The 18515-nt window shown below is 58.0% G+C and overlaps 1 protein-coding gene across 4 annotated transcripts in view; it reads left to right on the forward strand.

Annotated features, from left to right (window-relative positions):
- Positions 1-18515, forward strand: part of LHPP (phospholysine phosphohistidine inorganic pyrophosphate phosphatase) — a 119086-nt gene that overhangs the window by 54839 nt on the left and 45732 nt on the right. The window contains exon 7 of one of the 4 annotated variants that reach the window (XM_058698051.1): positions 586-772. The exons of the other annotated variants lie outside the window; for them this stretch is intronic. Within the exon in view, the coding sequence (XP_058554034.1) occupies positions 586-748 (163 nt within the window). The 3' untranslated portion in view covers positions 749-772. Of the gene's footprint in view, positions 1-585; positions 773-18515 lie in introns of those variants that run through there. 4 annotated transcript variants of the gene reach the window in all.

Here is an 18515-nt window from a genome sequence, read left to right on the forward strand (position 1 = left end):
TTATTTTTTTAATGTTTATTAATTCATTTTGAGAGAGAGAGAGAGAGAGAGAGCCAGCAGGGGAGGAGCAGAGAGGGAGGGAGAGGGAGAATCCCAAGCAGGCTCCATGCTGTGAGCACAGAGCCTGACTCGGGGCTCGATCTCACGAACCATGAGATCATGACTCGAGCCTAAATCAAGAGCTGGACGCTTAACTGGCTGAGCCACCCAGGTGCTCCAGTCCAGTCAAGTCGGCCACCAGGGATGTGTGCCGTGAGGTCCTGCTGGGTGGGGGCTGGTGCCAGGAGGAGCCACTCACAGCTGCCAAGGGAGCTCCGAGCCACAGGGCAGAGAATGTGGCTCAGGGTCCTCAGGTCGGGGCTCCAAGCCCCAGTTCTGCTCTGGCCCCTCAGGAGAATTAGGGGGATCCCTGTGGGGCTTCCAGGCCCTACTCCTGGTTCAGGCGGACCAGCTGTCTTGTCTGTATCGGGGTTCCTTGTGAATTCCACTGGGCAGAGGCAAGGGGTTCTGCTTCTTCCGAGCATTCGAAAGCTTCAAGGAGCACTGTCTTCAGATCCCGTCCACACCCCACCCTCCCTTTTACAGGTGCAGAGGCCGAGACAGGCTAGGAATTGAGCCGGGGGCTGAAGGGGCCCACCCCACCCCTGTGTGCAGCCCCACCTCACAGCCGAATGGACCCGGCCTTCCTTGGACTCCCTCCCCAGCGTCCCCCTGGAGGCCTCACGGGTGTTGTGGAGACTGTATCTAGGGGCTGGCAGGATCCAGGTGGCGTGTGGAAGTCATCCCCCATCCTGTTCTGGCCAGAGTCAGCCAGGAGGGGAAGGGGTTAACCTGTTTAGGACCTACCAGTAGAGGGGAAGCACCAGTGTCCCCATAGGAAATAGTTTCAAATAAATTCCTGTCCTGCCTCCCTGCCGCCCAGGGACGGAAGCTCAGTAGCGCCTCCTAGTGTCCAAGCTCCTCTCTGCAGGCCTGAGAACACTCTAGCCCTTCTCCCCGACCCGTGTGTGATGGGCAGGCCGAGGGACCCAAGAGCTCCAGGGAGACCAGCTGTCCTGCAGCCACCAAAGTCCAAGTCTCCCAGGTCGGCGGTGGGGGGGGGGGGGGTTCTGTAAGCCGAGGCCTGGGGGAGCTGAGGGCAGGCAGGGCTGGGGGAGGGGAGGGGAGCAGAGAGCTTCAGTGTCACTGTGGAAGGGACTCTCTGAAGGCAGGCAGGAAGCAGGACAGGCCCCCATTCGGCAGAAGACCATTGGGAATCTGATGCATCGAAAAACGGATCTTGTGTTGCCGCTCCGAGCCGGGAGAGTGGGGTCGGATTCGGCAAGGATCGGCTTGGACAGTGGCTCTTGACGGGTCAGGTTGGAAGCTGTCAGTAGTCCGTTAGCTCCTGGGGGATGGATGGACTGAGCTGTGAGGGGCTGGGCGCCTGGACTGTGCCTCCTGCCTCTGCTACGGACCGCCAGGTGATGGCTCAGGCCTCCTGATCGCTCAGGTAATGAAACTAATAGCCATCTTTATAAAGTTTATTTATTTATTTTGAGAGAGAGAGAGAGCATGGGTGGGGAGGGGCAGAGAGAATGGGGGGGGGGGAGAGAGAGAGAGAGAGAGAGAGAGAGAGACAGACCTAAGCAGGCTCCTCGATGTTAGCGCAGAGTCTGACGCAGGGCTCGAACTCACAAACTGTGAGATCATAACCTGAGCCAAAATCAAGAGTCGGATGCTTAACCACCTGAGCCACCCAGGCACCCCAGTAGCCATCTTTTCGGAATAATCCAGCACTTACCGAGTGTAAGCAGTGGGGCTTTTCCTCCTTTGTGCAACCAGCTTGCAGGGTAAACACAGTTTTCTGGGTTTTAAATGAGAAACTTGAGGAGTCGAACCAGGTGTGTCTGACTGCAGAGCCTCTGCTTGGAATCCCAGGCGAGCTCGCCCAGACTCAGTTTCCCCACCTGCCGTCTCTGCCTCCTCCTTGCTGCTGAGAGAGGTACTGGGAACACGGAGCTTGGGGATCTCATGGGGGCCTAGGAACGTGTCGGGGGTTAGCACTCTCTGTCCACGTGGCAGGGCTCCCCGTTGTTGCCGGAAGTGGGGACTCGGGCTGGAGGCGCGAATCGGGGCTGCAGAGAGTGGGCGGCGGGCATGCCCGCCCAGAGCAGGCCGTGCAGAGGCGAGGTGGGGAGGCCAGGCCTCCCAGGGCACCTTCTGCCTGGCTGCCCCGCTCCAGGCCGGAGGCAGCTGGCGTGAGCCCCACTCTTTCTTGCGCCCCAGCACGGCTGCCTCGAGGTGCTGTTTATGGGCTGCGCTCATTGTGGATAATGCCTGCGCCTTATCTCATCCGTCACACTGCCCCCATTTCACAGATGGGTACTGAGGCCAGAGGGCCGGGTGGCCAGCGTGAGGGTTGGTCCTAAGAGCCGGGCTCCCCATTTCCTGCTTTCTGTGCCTCCTGCCTCGGGGGTGGGACGGGGAGATCTCAGCCAGAGGTGAGTAATGTAGACTGCATCATAAACAGAAGCCTCTGGGCTTTATTTTGCCCTGTTACAAGCGTGTGTGGGTTTCTACCCCCAAGCGTGAGCCGCCACAGAGCAGAGACATGGGGTGTAGGTTGGGCTCAGATTGGGGGTGTGGCCCAGGTGATGAAAACACCCTCTTAGGACCTGGCAGAGTCCTTGTCCTCTGCTGTGACTGATCCCCCTTCTGGGCCATTCCAGTTCCCCCTTCCCAGGTGACCCCCCCCCCCCCCAAGCCTCCCACCCCGGCGCTGAGGGCTGGGCCCACCCTGCGGGGTCTGCTGAGCACCCTGCCATTTGCTGTCGCTTTTCCCGCGGTCTGCAGGTCTCGCCTCGGTGGGTCTCACGGCCCTGCCACTGCCCTTCTGCTTCCCAGAGTGCCGTCTCCCGGTGGCCCTCTCTTCTCCCTGTGGGATGTTTGATGTGAGGAAAAGAGAGGCCTGATGCTGCGAGGCCCTGGTCTGCACACGCCCGGCAGCTTCAGGAGAGCAGACTGCCGCTCCGACCCCCCCTCAGCCCCCCTGGCCGAGGGGAACACGGTGGACAGGCCTCCCTCCCCTGAGACAGAGGGCCACGCACGTCTGCCCCGGACCGCGTGGCTGCCCACGAAGGGCTGGCAGTGCAGATCTGGAAGACACCAGTGACGGTGAAGGTATGGGGACGGATACTCCATGGAGACTCACACATCTAGGAGAACCCTCGGGAACTCTCCGGGTCCTTTCCACCCACCCCATCTCACAGAAAAGTGAGCCTCCGAGTGGCTTCTGACTTGCCCGGCTCCTGCAGCTGTTGGAAAGCTGACTGCATCCTAGAGCCTGGGTGTGCTCACCAGTGCGTGCCCTGGTTGCCTCTCAATTCCTGCAACAGAGGCGTGGCGGAGGAAGGAAGCACTTCCTGAGAAGTTTGTGCTACCTCCCATGACATTTCAAGGCACTTTATTTCTCAAAATATTGTCGGGATGGAGTTATTTTTAGCTCGGCCTCGTGGGATCGGAGAATACTGTTGCTGCCGCTTGGGCAGACAGACTTCTAGTGTAGACCGGTTCTGCGTGACCTCTTTCTGGGAGAGCCACGTGGTCTGAGGAATTGTGGGGTGCCCGTGAGGCGAAGCAGAGCGCCCCCAACTGTTCCCTGTGGCTCAGCGACCATCTTGAAACCAGAATGCCCCCCCCCCCCCCCCCCCCCCATCCCCAGGGTGCGGGTTGGGGACGCTGGAGCAAAGCATCTCCAGTCAAAGCCACTTGTCCGTCTTCCCATCCTGCTCCGGTCACTTCAGGCCTCAATTTCCATATCTTTAAAATGGGAATATTAAGAGGATCGCTGCTCAGGTTGGGGAGAACAGAACAGCGTATTCTGCAGAAAGCATTCAGCACGTTTCCTGGCATGGAGTGAGTGCCCAGCGAATACTGGTAGTGTTATTTTTATTGGAGGGAACTCGGGCCCCAGGATAACTGCGAAGGGAGGGACTTGACTTCCAGGCACTCGGGCCTGACCGACTCTGTGGCATTGCTGTACTGGTGTGGATGTGTGAGCCCTTTTCTGGGGAGATACTCTGGGTGCACCTGTGCTGTCCGGCCTCCCGAGGCTGGGGGGTCTCCCACCCAAGCAGGGGCCTGCAGCCTGAGCACATGGCCCTACCCTGTCCCTCCTGGTCCCCGTGGCCCCGGGTCCCCACCGTGTGCTGGCGGTGCCTGGTCCCTCCCGGGGCTGGGCTTGGAGCAGGGGAGTCGCACAAGGAGAGACCTTCCGCTACGGTCTAGAGCCCTGCTCTCATCCATCTCTGGATCTGCTCTCAGAATGTTCTGGGGGAAGTTGCTGACACAGGACACAGTGCCTCAGAGGGCTGGCCCCTTCCACCTGGCACCCCCCCCCCCCCACTGTTGATGTGACCCCGCCTCGTGTTCTTGGCCCCCCTTGCAGCCTGCTCTGTTTACTCTGTTCTGCTCTCCACAGTTTGAGTGGGGATTTTGCAGAGGGCCTTGGGCTGGTGGGGGCCAACGTCTCGCACTCAGCTGCCCACTCTGGCTGCCTGGAAAGCCGCCATGGTTCCTGGTGCTCCCGTGTAGCTCGGCGCCTGGGGCCTGCAGGGGCCTCGGCTGTGGGGAGCACACGCATCATCTCTGGCAGGCCCTGATGCGGCCCCCAGCCTGTGTCCACACTTGTCCCCGTCCCGATGGGTGGAAGGAGCGAGGGGGCTTTGAGGGGCTCTCCTGAGATACACCTGCAGCCCACACTCCTGGAAGTGGAAGCCCGTGTGGGCTCGGAGGCTGAGTCACCAAAGGCCATCGTCATGCATTTGCCCTCCCAGCCTTCTCTTGGTGCCTCATTAGACCCGACCGGACAACCGGAGGCAGTTGGGGCCCGGGTCTGCCGCTGGGGCCAGCCTGGAGGTACTGTGACTCTGAATAGGGCCATCGGTGGGGCTCTGACGCAGGGTGACTTCCACTTACTTGCTGACTTACATGTTTACAGACAATGATCACAACAGCCTGAGGAGGCGAGTATTAATATATCCCCATTTACAGTTGGGGAAACCAAGGCACAGAGAAGTTGGGTTCCCCACCGAGAGCACACAGCAGCTCGTGGGCACTGGCATTCTGTTTCTAGTCTGAGTGCTCAGGCTGGGGCCGTCCATGGCACGTGGTGTCGAGGGGCATCTAGGGGCTCCCTGGGGCGCTCCCACTCTCATGGGATCTCACAGATTGGAGCTGCCCTCCCACATCAGGCCCGCTCTGGCCTTGCCTGAACTTCTCTGGCCTCTGTATGCAGGGACTGGAGAGAGGGACTGAGAGCCCCACAGTGACCTGAGTTCATGAGCGGCCGGAGGGAGGTGCCATCTGTCCTGGACGCCCTCTGCCGGCACAGGCCAGCCTGAGGCCGTGTCGCCCACACCTGGGGCTGCACACCCCATCTGGGAGCCATCGTGCCAGTGGGACGAAGCAGAGATGCCCCAGGGAGGCCGAGACTTAGGAGCCTGGGAACAGGGTGTCTTTCTGGGCTCAGGGCCTTTCCCTCAAGATGGAACATCTCGGCTGCCAGAGCTTCTCCCAGCACGAATTCAGTTGTTGGTATTGAGCGCGTGCTGGGGTGTATCTTGCGTTTCTCATCTGCCGTGTGGTGGGTTTAGCGGGGCCTGTCTGGGCCGGAGCGCAAGCAGCGGCACACGGAAAGGCCCCTTTCACCTGGAAGAACTCCATTAATGCTCGGAGTGGGGGGGGGGTGGTGGTGGTAACGTTTTTGATAAGGCCTCCAATGTGGTTTTTGTTGTTTTTTTTTTTCTTTTTAAAAAAATTAATGGGATTTTTCTGATCGTGAAAGAAATCCATACCTTTCTAGGAAAATACAGAAAAGCACAAGGAGGAAAATCCACAATCCCACCTCCCACAGGGAATCACAGTTAGTGTTTTGTTTTGCCTGTTTCTTAAAAAAAAAAAAGTTGTACTAAATGAAATCGTGAAGCCTGGCTTTGGATTTAAGATCGTACTCAGAGTCGCTCGCATCCGAGCGTGCTCCTGTCCCTGGGACGTGGTCGTGCTCTCACAGAACTGCAGCCTCCTGGCCTCCCAGCCAAGCTCCCCGGGACCCAGCCAAGTTCCCCCGGGGTGGAGCCTGTTCGGGAAGCTGCCAGCCCAGCCAGAGCAGGACGGCAGGCTGGAGGCCCCCCCCTGCCCTCTACCCCGGGCTGACTTGAGCAACAGAGAAGGTCAGAGTCAGGCATGTTCCTCCTGGTCCCCTGGGTGCAGGGAAAGCCCTGTCATCCCATCCTGTCTCCCCTCTCTAGAACCCCTGGGTAGGAGGAATTGTGTCCCCCCCCACCCCCACATGCCTGCCGGCCCGGACCCCCGGGAGACCAGGAGCAGACTAGTTGCTGGCACGGAGGGAAGGACACGTAGCAGAGAGTGACAGGCGGGCTTCAGCGGCCACAAACCTGTCCCATGAGTGTGTACTGGCAGGTGGCCGTGGAGATCCTGGGGGAGGGTTTGTGAGTCCCTCTCCTCCCTGCCTCACCCCTGCCCGGGCTGGTGGGGCACAGCCAGCCCTGGATTTACCCTCCTCATGGGGTGGTCTTGTGCCCTCACCGGTGTGGGCAGCAGGGGCAAAGGGCAGGAAACTGGCACCCGTGAGTTGCAGCATTGGCCGCACTAATGGGGGTGGGGTGAGCGGCCTCCACGCACCCCTGGCTACTGTTAGCCTCTGTGCCAGGGTTCCGTTTACGGAGGTCAGGATTCTTTTTAGATTTTTAAAGCTTGTTATTGACATGTAACATACAGAATAGTGTACAGAACTTAGGTAAAAAGCTTAACAAATTTTTATTAAGTGAACACACCTGTGTAAGCAGAACGTGACCAGTCCCCCCACCCCCACCCCCCCCCACCCCCGCCCCCGAGTCTCTTCCAGTCACTTTGTTCCCTGAGATAATCACCACCCTGATGACCTCTCAAAGCAGAGATTAGATTGCCTGTTCTGGAACTTACTGTAAAGGGAATCATACCACATGTATTGTTCTTTCTCATGGTCAGACTTTTTTATTTTTTTTAATGTTTGTTTGTTTATTTATTTTGAGAGAGACAGAGAAAGTGCATATGCACGAGCTAGGGAGAGGCAGAGAGAGAGAGAGAGAGAGAGAGAGAGAGAGAGAGAGAGAGACAGAATCTGAAGCAGGATCCAGGGCTCCAGGCTCCAAGCTGTCAGTGTGAGATCATGACCTGAGCTGAAGTCAGACACTTAACCGGCTGAGCCACCCAGGCGCCCCTCTCATGGTCAGACTTTTAAGGGGGGGGTCTGCTGGGTGGGTGGCTGGAACCGTGAGGGGTCATCCTGGCATCTGTGGTGGGAAGCAATGCTTCTCCGGCCAGAGGTTGTTCAGTCACCCTGCAAACATTCCCTGAGTGTTGCTCCTGCCAGAGGAACAGTAAAACCTGGCTTTGCGGAAACCTTCGGTCCACGGGGTAGGGAGCCAGTGTAAAAACAGGCAGTTTCTCTCTCTGGGGCTGGATGGCATGGGGGCTGAGCTCACAGACACAGAGTGAGCCCAGAGGGTGGATGGGGTCTCCCTGGAAAGGTGGAGCCTGAGCGCTGTTCTGAAGGGTGAAAGGGGAGTTTGCCAGAGCGACAAGAGCTGGGGAAGGGCAAGTCAAGAAGAAGGGAGAAGAGTCTTTGTTTTCCCAGTGGGCCCAGCTCCTATAGAGGCAGCCCCGGCCCTGGCCCTGTTGAGGCGGGAACCAGGGAGCCACCTACCAAGTCAGAGGCCAGAGTGGTGCTTTGCTCCCCCAGCCCTTAGAGGAGGCCCACGCAGCATCACACATCCTGGCGTTGGGCCCGTGCCTCCCTCTCTGAGACTCTAAGCCTGCTGCGTAGACAAGACGTGCTGTGATTCCCAGAGGCACCAGAAGAACCTGCTGGTCAGAAACGTCTCCCTGTTTTCTTCCACCATGAGACTTAAGGGTTAAGGCAGATGCAGGACAGGGGATGGTGCGGGACAGGGGGCCGCTGTGACTTGGCCGGGACCCACCCCTTGCGGAGCCTCCGGAAGAGGTGGGAGTTGGATAGAGTCTCTTGAGGTCCCTTCCTGCTCTGCCCACCTCCCAGTTAGATGGGATGACTCACAGCGAGCGCTTGAGAATGGAGGTCAGTGACCCACCGTAAGGCCTTGGGTGCCCAAACGTGGGTGAGCACGCACGAAGGCAGGCCCGAGGGCCGAGCTGGAGACGGGGCACAGCCCTCGCCCCCAGGGGCCAGGGCTGGGCTTCAGGGGGTTGTGTGCAGAGAAGGTGTGAGGGGGACATTGAGGGTAAGGGGCTGTGTGAGGAGCTGTCCTCGGGTTCTCCGTGTGCCCTGGACGGGCCCTGACCTTGGCAGAGGCCGGGACACATCCAAGAAATGACCCTGAATCGAGTCAGGTTCACACCCTGCAGGGGCCACTGATCTTTGTTTGCAAGGGGAGCCCCCTCCTCATTCCACCATCAGAGTCTGGGGAGCTGGGTGGGCCCAGCCACCTCCCAGAACCCCTTTGGGATGCTAACCACGGGCAGGCCGGTCTGCTCAAGCCCACACGGCTGCCTTGATTTCACAGGCCCTGATTTCACCTCTGGGCTGTCAGCCCCTGCCTGCAGGAGACCCGACATGTGTTTTTATATCTCACCACCTTGAGGTTGTGCGGGGTGAGGGGAAGGATGCGGTCAGGGCTGTGAGCACAAGCTTCAGCGCTGTGGCTGCCTGGGTCGGGCCTCAGTGTTGTCATCTCTGAAGTGGGGAGAAGGATGCCGTCCTCACAGGACCTCACAAGTAAACACATCTGGTGCCCAGCAAGCCTTTGGTCAGGGTGTGGCCGTCTCGGCACAGACACCAGCACTTGGTGGCCGACTACATTTTGACCCACCCATGGAGTTGGGTCCCCTGGGTTGCTGGCACCCATGGAGGTGGGATCCGTGTGCACCATGTGCCACACATTGGGGCCGGCTCCCCGGGGGACTGTGGCTCCCCGGCCTCATCCCGTCTTCCCCTGCCCCACGGATGTCAGTGTCTAGAGCCAAGTCAAAGACGGAGCTTCTCCAGGGGCGGCCCCTCCGTAGTCCCCCCGACACACAGGACGGGAAGAGGCCCTCAGCCCCTGCCTCGCCCCCAGCCCTTTGGAGGAAGAGGGGCTTCTGTGCCCCAGGAAGTTCTGGGGGATGGGAGATGGCTCCCTTGGGGCAGGCGACCGAGCAGGCGTGTCTCCACATCCTCATCCGGACGAGGGGTATATGATCATGCGTGTCCCGTAGTTAGAATCGCGCCTGCCCCCCCACCCCCTGCCCCCAGCCCTGAAGCTCCACAGGTGATCACTGCTGCCTCCAAACAAGCCGTTATTCCGGTTCACCTGTTCGGGGCCATCTCGCAGCCCCACATCCGCCCCCGGCTGTGCTTCTCCGGAGGCCTTGTACTGGTTTTCAAGAACGTGAGAACATCGGAAAGCATAGGAGACGTGTTAAAAACGTGTTCCTGAACATTAATACATATCCTCAGGTGGAACTGGGGTCTTACCGTGAAGGCTGACATCGTCATCTTGAGAAGTTCCGTCGGGGAGAAAATGCAGCCTCTTCTGCTGACGTCGGGGGCTCAGGAAGCCCAGCGATGGACAGTGGTCGTCACAGCTGTGATGGACGAGGAGGCAGGACGTGGGGCACTGAGGAGGCGTGTGTCAGGGGTGTGCTTGGAATCGGGGTGTCTCTGGCTGGCTGTCCTCCCTCCGCCCGCCAAGCTGGTGGGAAGGTCTAGGACGCGTAGGACTCCGTGCGGGCGCAGCGTCCGCAGGGGGCACCTCTCAGGAGCAGAGTGGGTTGGCAGGGACGCGCCACGGGACTGCCAGCCTCTCCTGACCTCGGATGGCCGCTAAGGGACAGGGTCACTTAGTGCCCGCTGTGCCTGGAGCCGGGCCGGGTGCTGCACACAGTCCCGCCTTTCCATGGCAGTCCCAGCCACTCACGTTTATTTATCAGAGGTGCGTTCTGTGCGAGGCCCCTGCCAGGCACTGGGAGGCCCCTGCCAAGTATTTGCTCGTATTCTTAGCTCAAGTATCAGACGCTGAATTATTTGGTCGTACTTGGGCCTGAGAAGTTGCCCAGAGGAGTCCGGAGCCATCCGAAATTCCTCCTCGGTCGTGTCCTGCAGCTGCCGAGCCTTCCCGTTCTCCTGCCTGAATATTTCAGGTCAGTCACCACACGCACTCCTTGCTGCTGCTGGCCTGGGTCCCTGTCATAACCCTCTGCTCCCATCAGGACGCCTCTGGCTGCGGCTGACAGGACACCTGACCAGCAGTGGCCCCAACCCTCAGGGTAGTTATTTACCTAAGAACACAGTCGGGCTCAGGGTCGGCATCGCCGTTTACCGGGCCGTCTTTGTCTTTCTGGTCCACCAGCCTCCATATCAGAGTGAATCCAGGTTTTTTGAGGCTTGAAGTTGAGACAAGCTGAGACAAAAGGGGCATTTTAAGAAAAAAAAAAATACAACATTAGGTTTAATGAATACACAATTAGGTTTGAGAGAATCGGAAACCTATGTTTCACCAAAAACCTGTATGCGAATATTCAGAGCAGCGTTATTCATGATATCCCTAGAGCGGAAACAGCCCAGATGCCCATCAGCTGATGAATGGGAGACAAAACGTGGCGTACCCTTACGATGGAATGTTATTCAGCCATAAAAGAGAGTGAGCCCCTGTCAGGCTGCACCGCGTTGGTCCTTGTGAACACGGTACAGGTGCATGAAGCCAGACGCAGAAAGCCACATATTGCGTGGTTCCATTTATAGAAACGTCCAAAATAGGCAAAGCTGTGGAGATAGATGTGGATTAGTGATTGCCAGGGGCTGCAGGGGAGCCAGGATCGGTGAGTCACTGTTTAACAGGTGTGCCTGGGTGGCTCAGTCGGTTAAGCGTCGGACTTCGGCTCAGGCCATGATCTCACGGTTCATGGGCTCGAGCCTTGCATCGGGCTCTGTGCTGACAGCTCGGGGCCTGGAGCCTGCTTCGGATTCTGTGTCTCCCTCTCTCTCTCTCTGCCCCTTCCCTGCTTGTGCTCGCTCACTCTCTCTCTCAAAAATAAATAAACAATAAAAAAAATAGGTACAGGTTTTCCTTTGGGGTGATGGAATGTTCCAGAAGTAGATCGTGGGGGGGGGGGGGGTGCCTGATGTTGTGAACACACCAAACGCTCCTGAAGTGACACTTGCAAATAGTGAATTGTATGTGATGTGAATTTCACCTCCATTTAGAAATGGCTTTTGATGTGGACACATTGTCACCTCATGGTCAGAAGATGGCCTGTTCTTCCACGGCTGTGGGCCTTTGCCATGGTGTGGATGTTGACAATGGTGACAGTGGCGATGCCAATGGAGATGGTGGTGACAGTGGCTGGCAGGGAGGGAACACTTCTCCGGGTGCTGCTTTCTGCGGACTTGTTCCTGAATTCCCTCGTTTAAGACTCAAAACCAGGGGAGGCTTTCGCCCCATCTTACAGACAAGGGATGGGGCACCGGGTGGGCGAGGTCCTGGTCCCCAGTTATGTAGCAGCCGCGGCAGCCGGGCGTGTGGTGGTGCTGGTGACGACGATGGCAGTCACTGCTCCGTTTCCTGAGCCCTCAGTGGGCCAGGCACGTGGGCTGCAGACATCGCCTCCGCTGTCCTCTGGTTATTAGAAAGAGCCCTCGCTTGAGCGTTCAGGAGACCGACCACGGCTCTGCGAGGGGAGGGGTGCTGCCCAGGGTCCCAGAGCGAAGTGGGCAGGGCAGGATTCAGAGCCACGCCCTCTGAGAGCCGAGCTGTGCGGTGCTGGGAATAAACCGGGTGCAGGAATGTTGCAGCACGCAAGGGCCCTTGCCCAGTTGGGGCCCTGTGGGCGCCCACGTTGGCAAGATGTCTGTGTCTCCTCCAGACCCCGAGGCCACCCCCAGGCTCCTGTGCCCCAGCCCGGGATTCCACCTCCCTGATCTTTCCACCCAGGGCTCCCCACACTAGACGTGCCTGTCACTGAGCACACGGTCCCCTCTGCTCACCTGGACCGTGGCCTTCGGTCACCCTCCTGAGTCACTGAGTCACCCCCACCCGTGGCCTCAGCTCGGTCACACCAACACGGGCAGTGGCTGCTGGCTGGTCCTGTGTCTCCATCTGCCCACCTGCCACCGCCACCTCCAGTCCGTCTTCCCTGGGAGGCAGAAGGACCTAGAACCCACGCTCGATCATCCCGCTCCCTACCTTGAACAAGAAATAATGTGGTTTCATGTGGCCTGTGGCAAGTGCGGGTCTTATGTGTCCCCCTGCCCTCCAGCCTCACCTTCCCCAGACGCCCCTCCCTTTGTCACATTCCATTCTCCTTCCTTGTCCCTCTGCGTATTTGCGCCTTCTTTGTATCAGTGTGTAGATAATACTGTTGTTAGAGTTTTGTGTTCTACGTTTGTACTTATTGTACTTAACGTTATAGCACGCATATTGTTGTATTCACTGTGGGCTTTAAATTTTCTACACCTGTTCCCTCTCATCTCTCCTACCCCTACCTCCATCCCAGAATAATCTCTGTTAACAACCTGCTTAGCCTCTCTCTGCTCCATCGTGTAAACCAACCCCCCGCCCCGGCCCACACACATCCTTTAAAGAATGGAATCATATTGTTTTCTTGCTTTTCTCCCTTCCCATCCCAGACACCCCCCAAGGCCATGGTAGAGGGGCTAACTCATGCTCTTCAGGAGCCATGTGTGCCTCCGCGGCGGGGACGGTCTAGCTCACTCCTCCCATCCCCCGATAACAGAGACTCAGGTTATTTCCTTTCTCTTCAACATTACAGATGAAAAAATATGCTTTCTTAAGCCGTTTTTTCTGTTTTAAAACTGTTTCTGGTGCACCTGGGTGGCTCAGTTGGTTAAGTGACTGACTCTTGATTTCGGCTCAGGTCACGATCTCAGGGTTCCTGAGATCAAGTCCCGCGTCGGGCTCTGTGCTGACAGTGCGGAACCTGCTTGGGATTCTCTCTCTCCCTCTCTCTCTCTGCCCCTCCCATGCTCTGTCTCCCTCTCTCTCTTAAAATAACTAAAATGAAGTTTAAAAAAAAAGTTAAAAAATAACTGTTTCCGATTTCTCACCTCGATGGTTTGGACTTTAGATTCTCTTAGTGATTTTATCATTTCTATGGATGTAAGTCTTTGTGGAGGAAGGAGATGTTCCGGAAAGTCTGCAGCTCGCCCTTCCCGGTGGCTGCTGGGTGGAAGTTTGAGCGTGCCGAAGGGTGAGCCTCCGTCCCACCGTGTCTTGGGGGAGGTTTCCATTCTGGGTCTCCCCGGGGCCCGTGCCGAGTGCACGAAAAGCCGCCCTTGGCCCTGAGGCCCTTGCCCTGGCTCCATGCGTGGTGACACAGCATCGCCTCAGAGGGGAAGGTCTGGGCTGATAGTCTCCCTCCTGAACAAACAGTTTCCCAGAGCAGGGCCGCCCAGGCTGGTGAGGGTGCTCGCAGCGCTGTGAACACGGCCTTATTTGGAAAGGGTCTTTGCAAATTTAATTAGTTAAGTTGAGGCCATACTGGAGTCGGGGGGGGGGGGGTTCTTAATGCAAAACAAGAAGAGAAGAGACAGACACGGCGAGAAGTCCCCTGCGTGTCTACGGAGGCAGAGGCGGAGCGATGCACCCACAAGCCAAGGAGCAAGGAGGGCCTGGGGCCGCCAGAAGCTGGAAGAGACAAGGAAGGACCCTCCCCAGGAGCTGTGGAGGGAGTGTGGGCTTGGAGCACGTTGGAGACTCCTGGCCTCCAGATCTGGGAGGGAATGAATTCCTTTTGTTTTAACAACCACCCCCCCCCCACCCCAACCCCATTTGTGGTGCTTTGTCACAATTAACATCAGCCTGTCTGTCTAGTACTGACCGAGACAAGTACATACGGGCATCTCATCGTTGAGTCTGGAAACTGTCCAGAGCCAGAGACCGGCAGGCTGGAGAGGGCAGGGGAGGGGACTCGGGGAGACCGCAGGTCTGGGGCCCGAGCAGCTGGTGGAGCGTTGGGGGTGGGAGCCGGGCTGGGGTACGTGGGTCGTCCTGCCTTGGTGCCCAAGTGGAGTGCCCCCCAGCCATGGTTGGGCCTCCGACCCTTGAGCTCCGAGCGACAGGCCGGGGTTGAGATCAGCCACACAGCTTGTCCCGCAGAACCGCAGCCAGAGCCTCAGAGGGGCCAGCTCTTCCACGGGGGCCTTCTCATGGGCCAAGCTGCCCAACCTGGAAAGAACAGGAGAAGGGGGACAGTTTAGAATAAATATATGCATTTTTAAGCGCATGGCCTCTTTTAACTCGTACATAGTATTGGTGATTGTTGTATTTAGGCCTGAATGGAAACTAAGTCTAATATAAAAATCTAGGGGCGCCTGGGTGGCTCAGTCAGTCAAGCGTCTGAGCTCGGCTCAGGTCGTGTCTCACGGTGTGTGAGTTTGAGCCCTGTGTTGGGCTCTGTGCTGACAGCTCGGAGCCTGGAGCCTGCTTCAGTGTCTCCCTCTCTCTGCCCTCCCCCGCTTATGCTCTGTCTCTCTCTCTCTCTCAAAAATAAGTAAACATAAAAAAAAAAAAATCTAGCCTAATTAGCTTTTTCCCACAAAACAATTTCCAGCAATGTATCATGGACATGAAAGTGAATCTGAAGAGTGAATCTTATCTGCTCGTTTCAGAAGCGTCAGGGAAAGAAGGGGGACGGTTTCTGAGCCTTCCTTCTGAAAACCAGCTTTTCTTTTCTTTTTCTTTTCTTTTCTTTTTTTTTTCTTTTTTCTTTTTTCTTCTCCTCTCCTTTCTTTCCTTTCCTTCTCTTCTCTTCTCTTCTCTTCTCTTCTCTTCTCTTCTCTTCTCTTCTCTCTTTTTTTCAGTCTTAGGCTTATGTGTAAGACCTTGGAAACTCACAGAAGAAACCATTTGGTAGCCTTTGCCCTTAATTGGGGCATGGGATAAGGCTTCCTGCCGCACCCAGTGCTGTGAGTGGCAGGAATGGGCCTTTCCTTCACGGAATGGTCTCCCAGGCGGGGCCAGCCTCTGGCTGCATCACAGGGCCCGGTGTCCAGAATCAGAGGCTCGGGTTTGAATCCCCGCCCGGTCACTGCCTGATGGGGCACTTTGGGGCAAGTGACAAACTCTCTGAGGCTTGCTTTTCTCGTGTGTGAGCGGGGATGGTAAGGCCTCTTTGTGGGCCGTTATGAGGATTAAATCCAATCAGGTTGCGTGCATGTGAAGCGTCTGGCATGGTAATTGCTGGCCGCGAGGGAGTGGGTGGTACAGATGTCCTGACCTCGGCGTGCAAGGCAGATGGCCCGTCTCCCAGCCCCTCATGGGCCTGGGGGGTTGGATGGACTCCTCTCTTCTTCTTCATGCCTGCAAGTGGGGCTTAAACACCTCTGGTGCTGGGGAGCTCATTCCCGGTCAAGGGAGCCCGGTCCACAGTCACTGCCGTTGTCTCTTACCGTCTTTCCCGATCTGTGTCTTGTGGGCTCTGCCTCAGGCATCTGTGGGGCAGGGGACTCGTGGATGACCCTGGTCTCGTCTGTTTGAGCCCTGACCCCTGTCTCCCGCCCTTCGTGTGCTGAGAGGAGAGAGGACCCACCCCCACTCTCTCTCCTGGTAGTGCTCGCGTTCCAACGGTGCCTCTGCTTTTGTGTGTTCCCAAGACTTCCGGCGTTGCGTGCAGGTGCAGGGAGAGCACGGTGCGATCTGTTCATAGGGATGGTTCGGCTGCAGTACGCGGAGGCCGCCGCGTAAAGGCCCAGCCCCAGCATGTTGATGTGCCCAGGGCCCTTCCTTCCTGCACCGGGGGTGTGTGCGCGTGACTTCTCCCCACACTGACTGACTGTGGAGAAGACAGACCTGCTTCCCCTCCAGGCCGAGGCTCTGGAAAAGGGGCTCTGGAAAAGGGGCTCTGGAATGCCAGCTGGAATGCCAGCTGGGGGGGGGGGGGGGCGGGGAAGGGAAGCCGGGGCGGCAAGGGGGGCCCAGCCAGCACAGGTCTGAGACATCCGGGTCGTGTGCTCACAGCCCTACCATCACCTCTGTGCCCCGGGGTCACGTCCTTCCTCAGCAGCAAGGGACCAGCTCAGTGCCCCACAGAGGAGCTTGGTCTATGTGGGATCTAGAGCCGAGCTCTGGAGCCCAATAGCCTGAGTGTAGATCCTCGCCCACCCCTGCATAACCTTGTAAGCTTCAGTTCTCTGTGTCCTCTTGCTTGTTGTGCCTCCACTGGTACTTAACCCATCTGTAAAATGGGACCACAGGAACCACCGTCTCCCAGGGTGCTGGTTTTCATTATCACGCCCACCAGCATCAGCTCCCATCCGCCCCCTGGGGCTCCTGAGGCAACAGCACACCCCCCTCCCCACCTCATTAACCACCTGCCTCAGAGACCAAGCAGGGGGGAAGGCAGGTCGCACCGAGGACCAGCTGGCCCGTCCCCAGAGTTGTGGAGCCCTGCTCACCTGCCTTCCCACTGCCCCAACCCCGCCCAGATTCCAAGCCTGCCTACCACCCCTTGGGCTCTGGACTCCTACCTTTCCGAGCCCTTTTTTTAGTCACACTCGGCCATTGACAGACATCCACATCCCAGTGCCCTCATGGAAGCCTGTCCCCGCCCCTGCCGCCCGATGGGCTGTTCTCTCATGCTGCATGTTGTGGAGGGGACTCTCCCCTCCACAATCTCAGGGAGGCGGGGGCCAGCTGATGGGATGCGGTCCTGAGTAGGAGATTCAGATCCGCAAGAGCCAAAGTGGGTGGGGGCGGCCACCTTTGCCAGGGTGGAGAAGTGACCCCCAGCCTTCTGAGGTTCTGATGCTGGTGGTTCCTGCCTGGCTGGCCTGGCCTCCGCGGGAAGAAAGTCCACAGATGTGAGGGACCCAGTGGGGTCCCCTGGCGGGCCTCCTTAAGGAGCAGTGTGGCCCAGCCCCGGGCTCCCACCTCTGGCCGCCTGCTGAGCTGCCAATCTCCCCTCGGAGCCGGGGCTTGTGCTGGGACATCCAGAGGGCGCCGTGCCCCGGCCGCCTGCTCTGCGGTCTCGCAGGTTGTAGGAGGGACCCCGCAAGCAGGTCCAGCATCCTGAGGCCCCAGGACGCTTCATACCTCACCCCTGCCCCCTACTGCAGGCACTTCCTGTCCTGTCTCCCCGCTCTGCCGGGTTGTCCTCTGGAACCTTTCCTTGCTGTCCGCCCTACCACCATCCATTTTCCAGGCTGTCGGGTCGGGGTTCCGGGCACTCATCGCCCTATCAGAAGAGGGGGCCCTGCCCTCTGTGCCCACCTGGCCCTGTGGCCTCCCTACTCCCCATCCCGGAAAGTAGGTTAATAATATTCATCAGGCCTCTCCAGAGATAAGGAGAGAAAACCATCTCTGCCTGGAGGGGCTGAGCGTCATAATTAACGGGCTGATGAGTGTCCAGATCTTGAGGGAAGAAAGGGGGGCTCCAGTGGCCAGGCTGGGCACAGCTCTTAATCCTGGGGCCCTGCTGTCCTTGCCTCACCGCCGAGGCGGTCATTTCTAAATCAGGCCTACACGGACTGGACGTGTGGCCACCATCCTTTGGAAAACGCCAGAGATCATGCGAGCACCTCCTCTCCCCCTTGCTCCAAACCCCCAAATGCCCCTGAGCCTGTGAAGGACCAGCCCCAGCGTAAGGCCCTTAAAGCCCCAGCATTTTAACCGCCCATCCCTGAAGAATTAGGAGGACCCCCTTGCTGATTTATACGCTATACACTTGGGGTTTAATTGGAACATAATTGTAATCCATATGCCTGTTAAGGTAATTACACTTATAAACCTAATATAATCCATAGATCAATGGGTTCTGGGCTAATTAAGGCAACCGTAATTAACATTTACAAAAAACCTTGCAATTACCGGGCTATCCTTTAAGCTGGCCCTCCGAGCTGATAATGAGGGCTGGCTCAATGCTCTGTGGCCGCCTAAAGCTCTTGGATTCTGCACCTTGGGTCTCTGGACCGAGCGCTCGCGCCCTACCACCCAGGAGGTGGGGTCGGCACCCGCACCTACCACCCTGGAGCTCTGAGGCAGGTAGGTACCCGACTGATGACCGCCACACCAGGGGAGCCAGAATCTTGTGGCTCGGCTGTCCCCGGTGCTCAGCTTGGGTTCTGGCTCGGTGGACTCCACCTGGCAAAGCAGATCTTGGAGAAAGAGAAAGAGAAATCCGCTCGTTGAACTAAAAACCAAACTCGGGGGGATATGGAGTCTCCTAGCCCAGCCTCGGAAGTTTTGGGGGCCTGTCCTCCTGCCCCACCCCCTGCACCTGCAGCCAGGCTATCCCTGTGCCCTTCTCACTGCCCTCGGGGAGAAAGTGGTGTGGGACTGCCCGCTCTTTCCCCGTGGGCCCTCCCGGGTCCATCCAGCGTTGGGGAGTTGGGCCTCCTCGGTGTGGAGGACTGCAGGTGGCAGGAGAGACCAGAGGAGCACAGCCAGTGCCCAGAGGCCGTGTCCAGGGCTGATGCTGAGGGAAACCAGCCAGGACATCTAGAT

Source organism: Neofelis nebulosa, chromosome 13 (assembly GCF_028018385.1).
Source record: "Neofelis nebulosa isolate mNeoNeb1 chromosome 13, mNeoNeb1.pri, whole genome shotgun sequence".
NCBI classification, from domain to species: domain Eukaryota; kingdom Metazoa; phylum Chordata; class Mammalia; order Carnivora; family Felidae; genus Neofelis; species Neofelis nebulosa.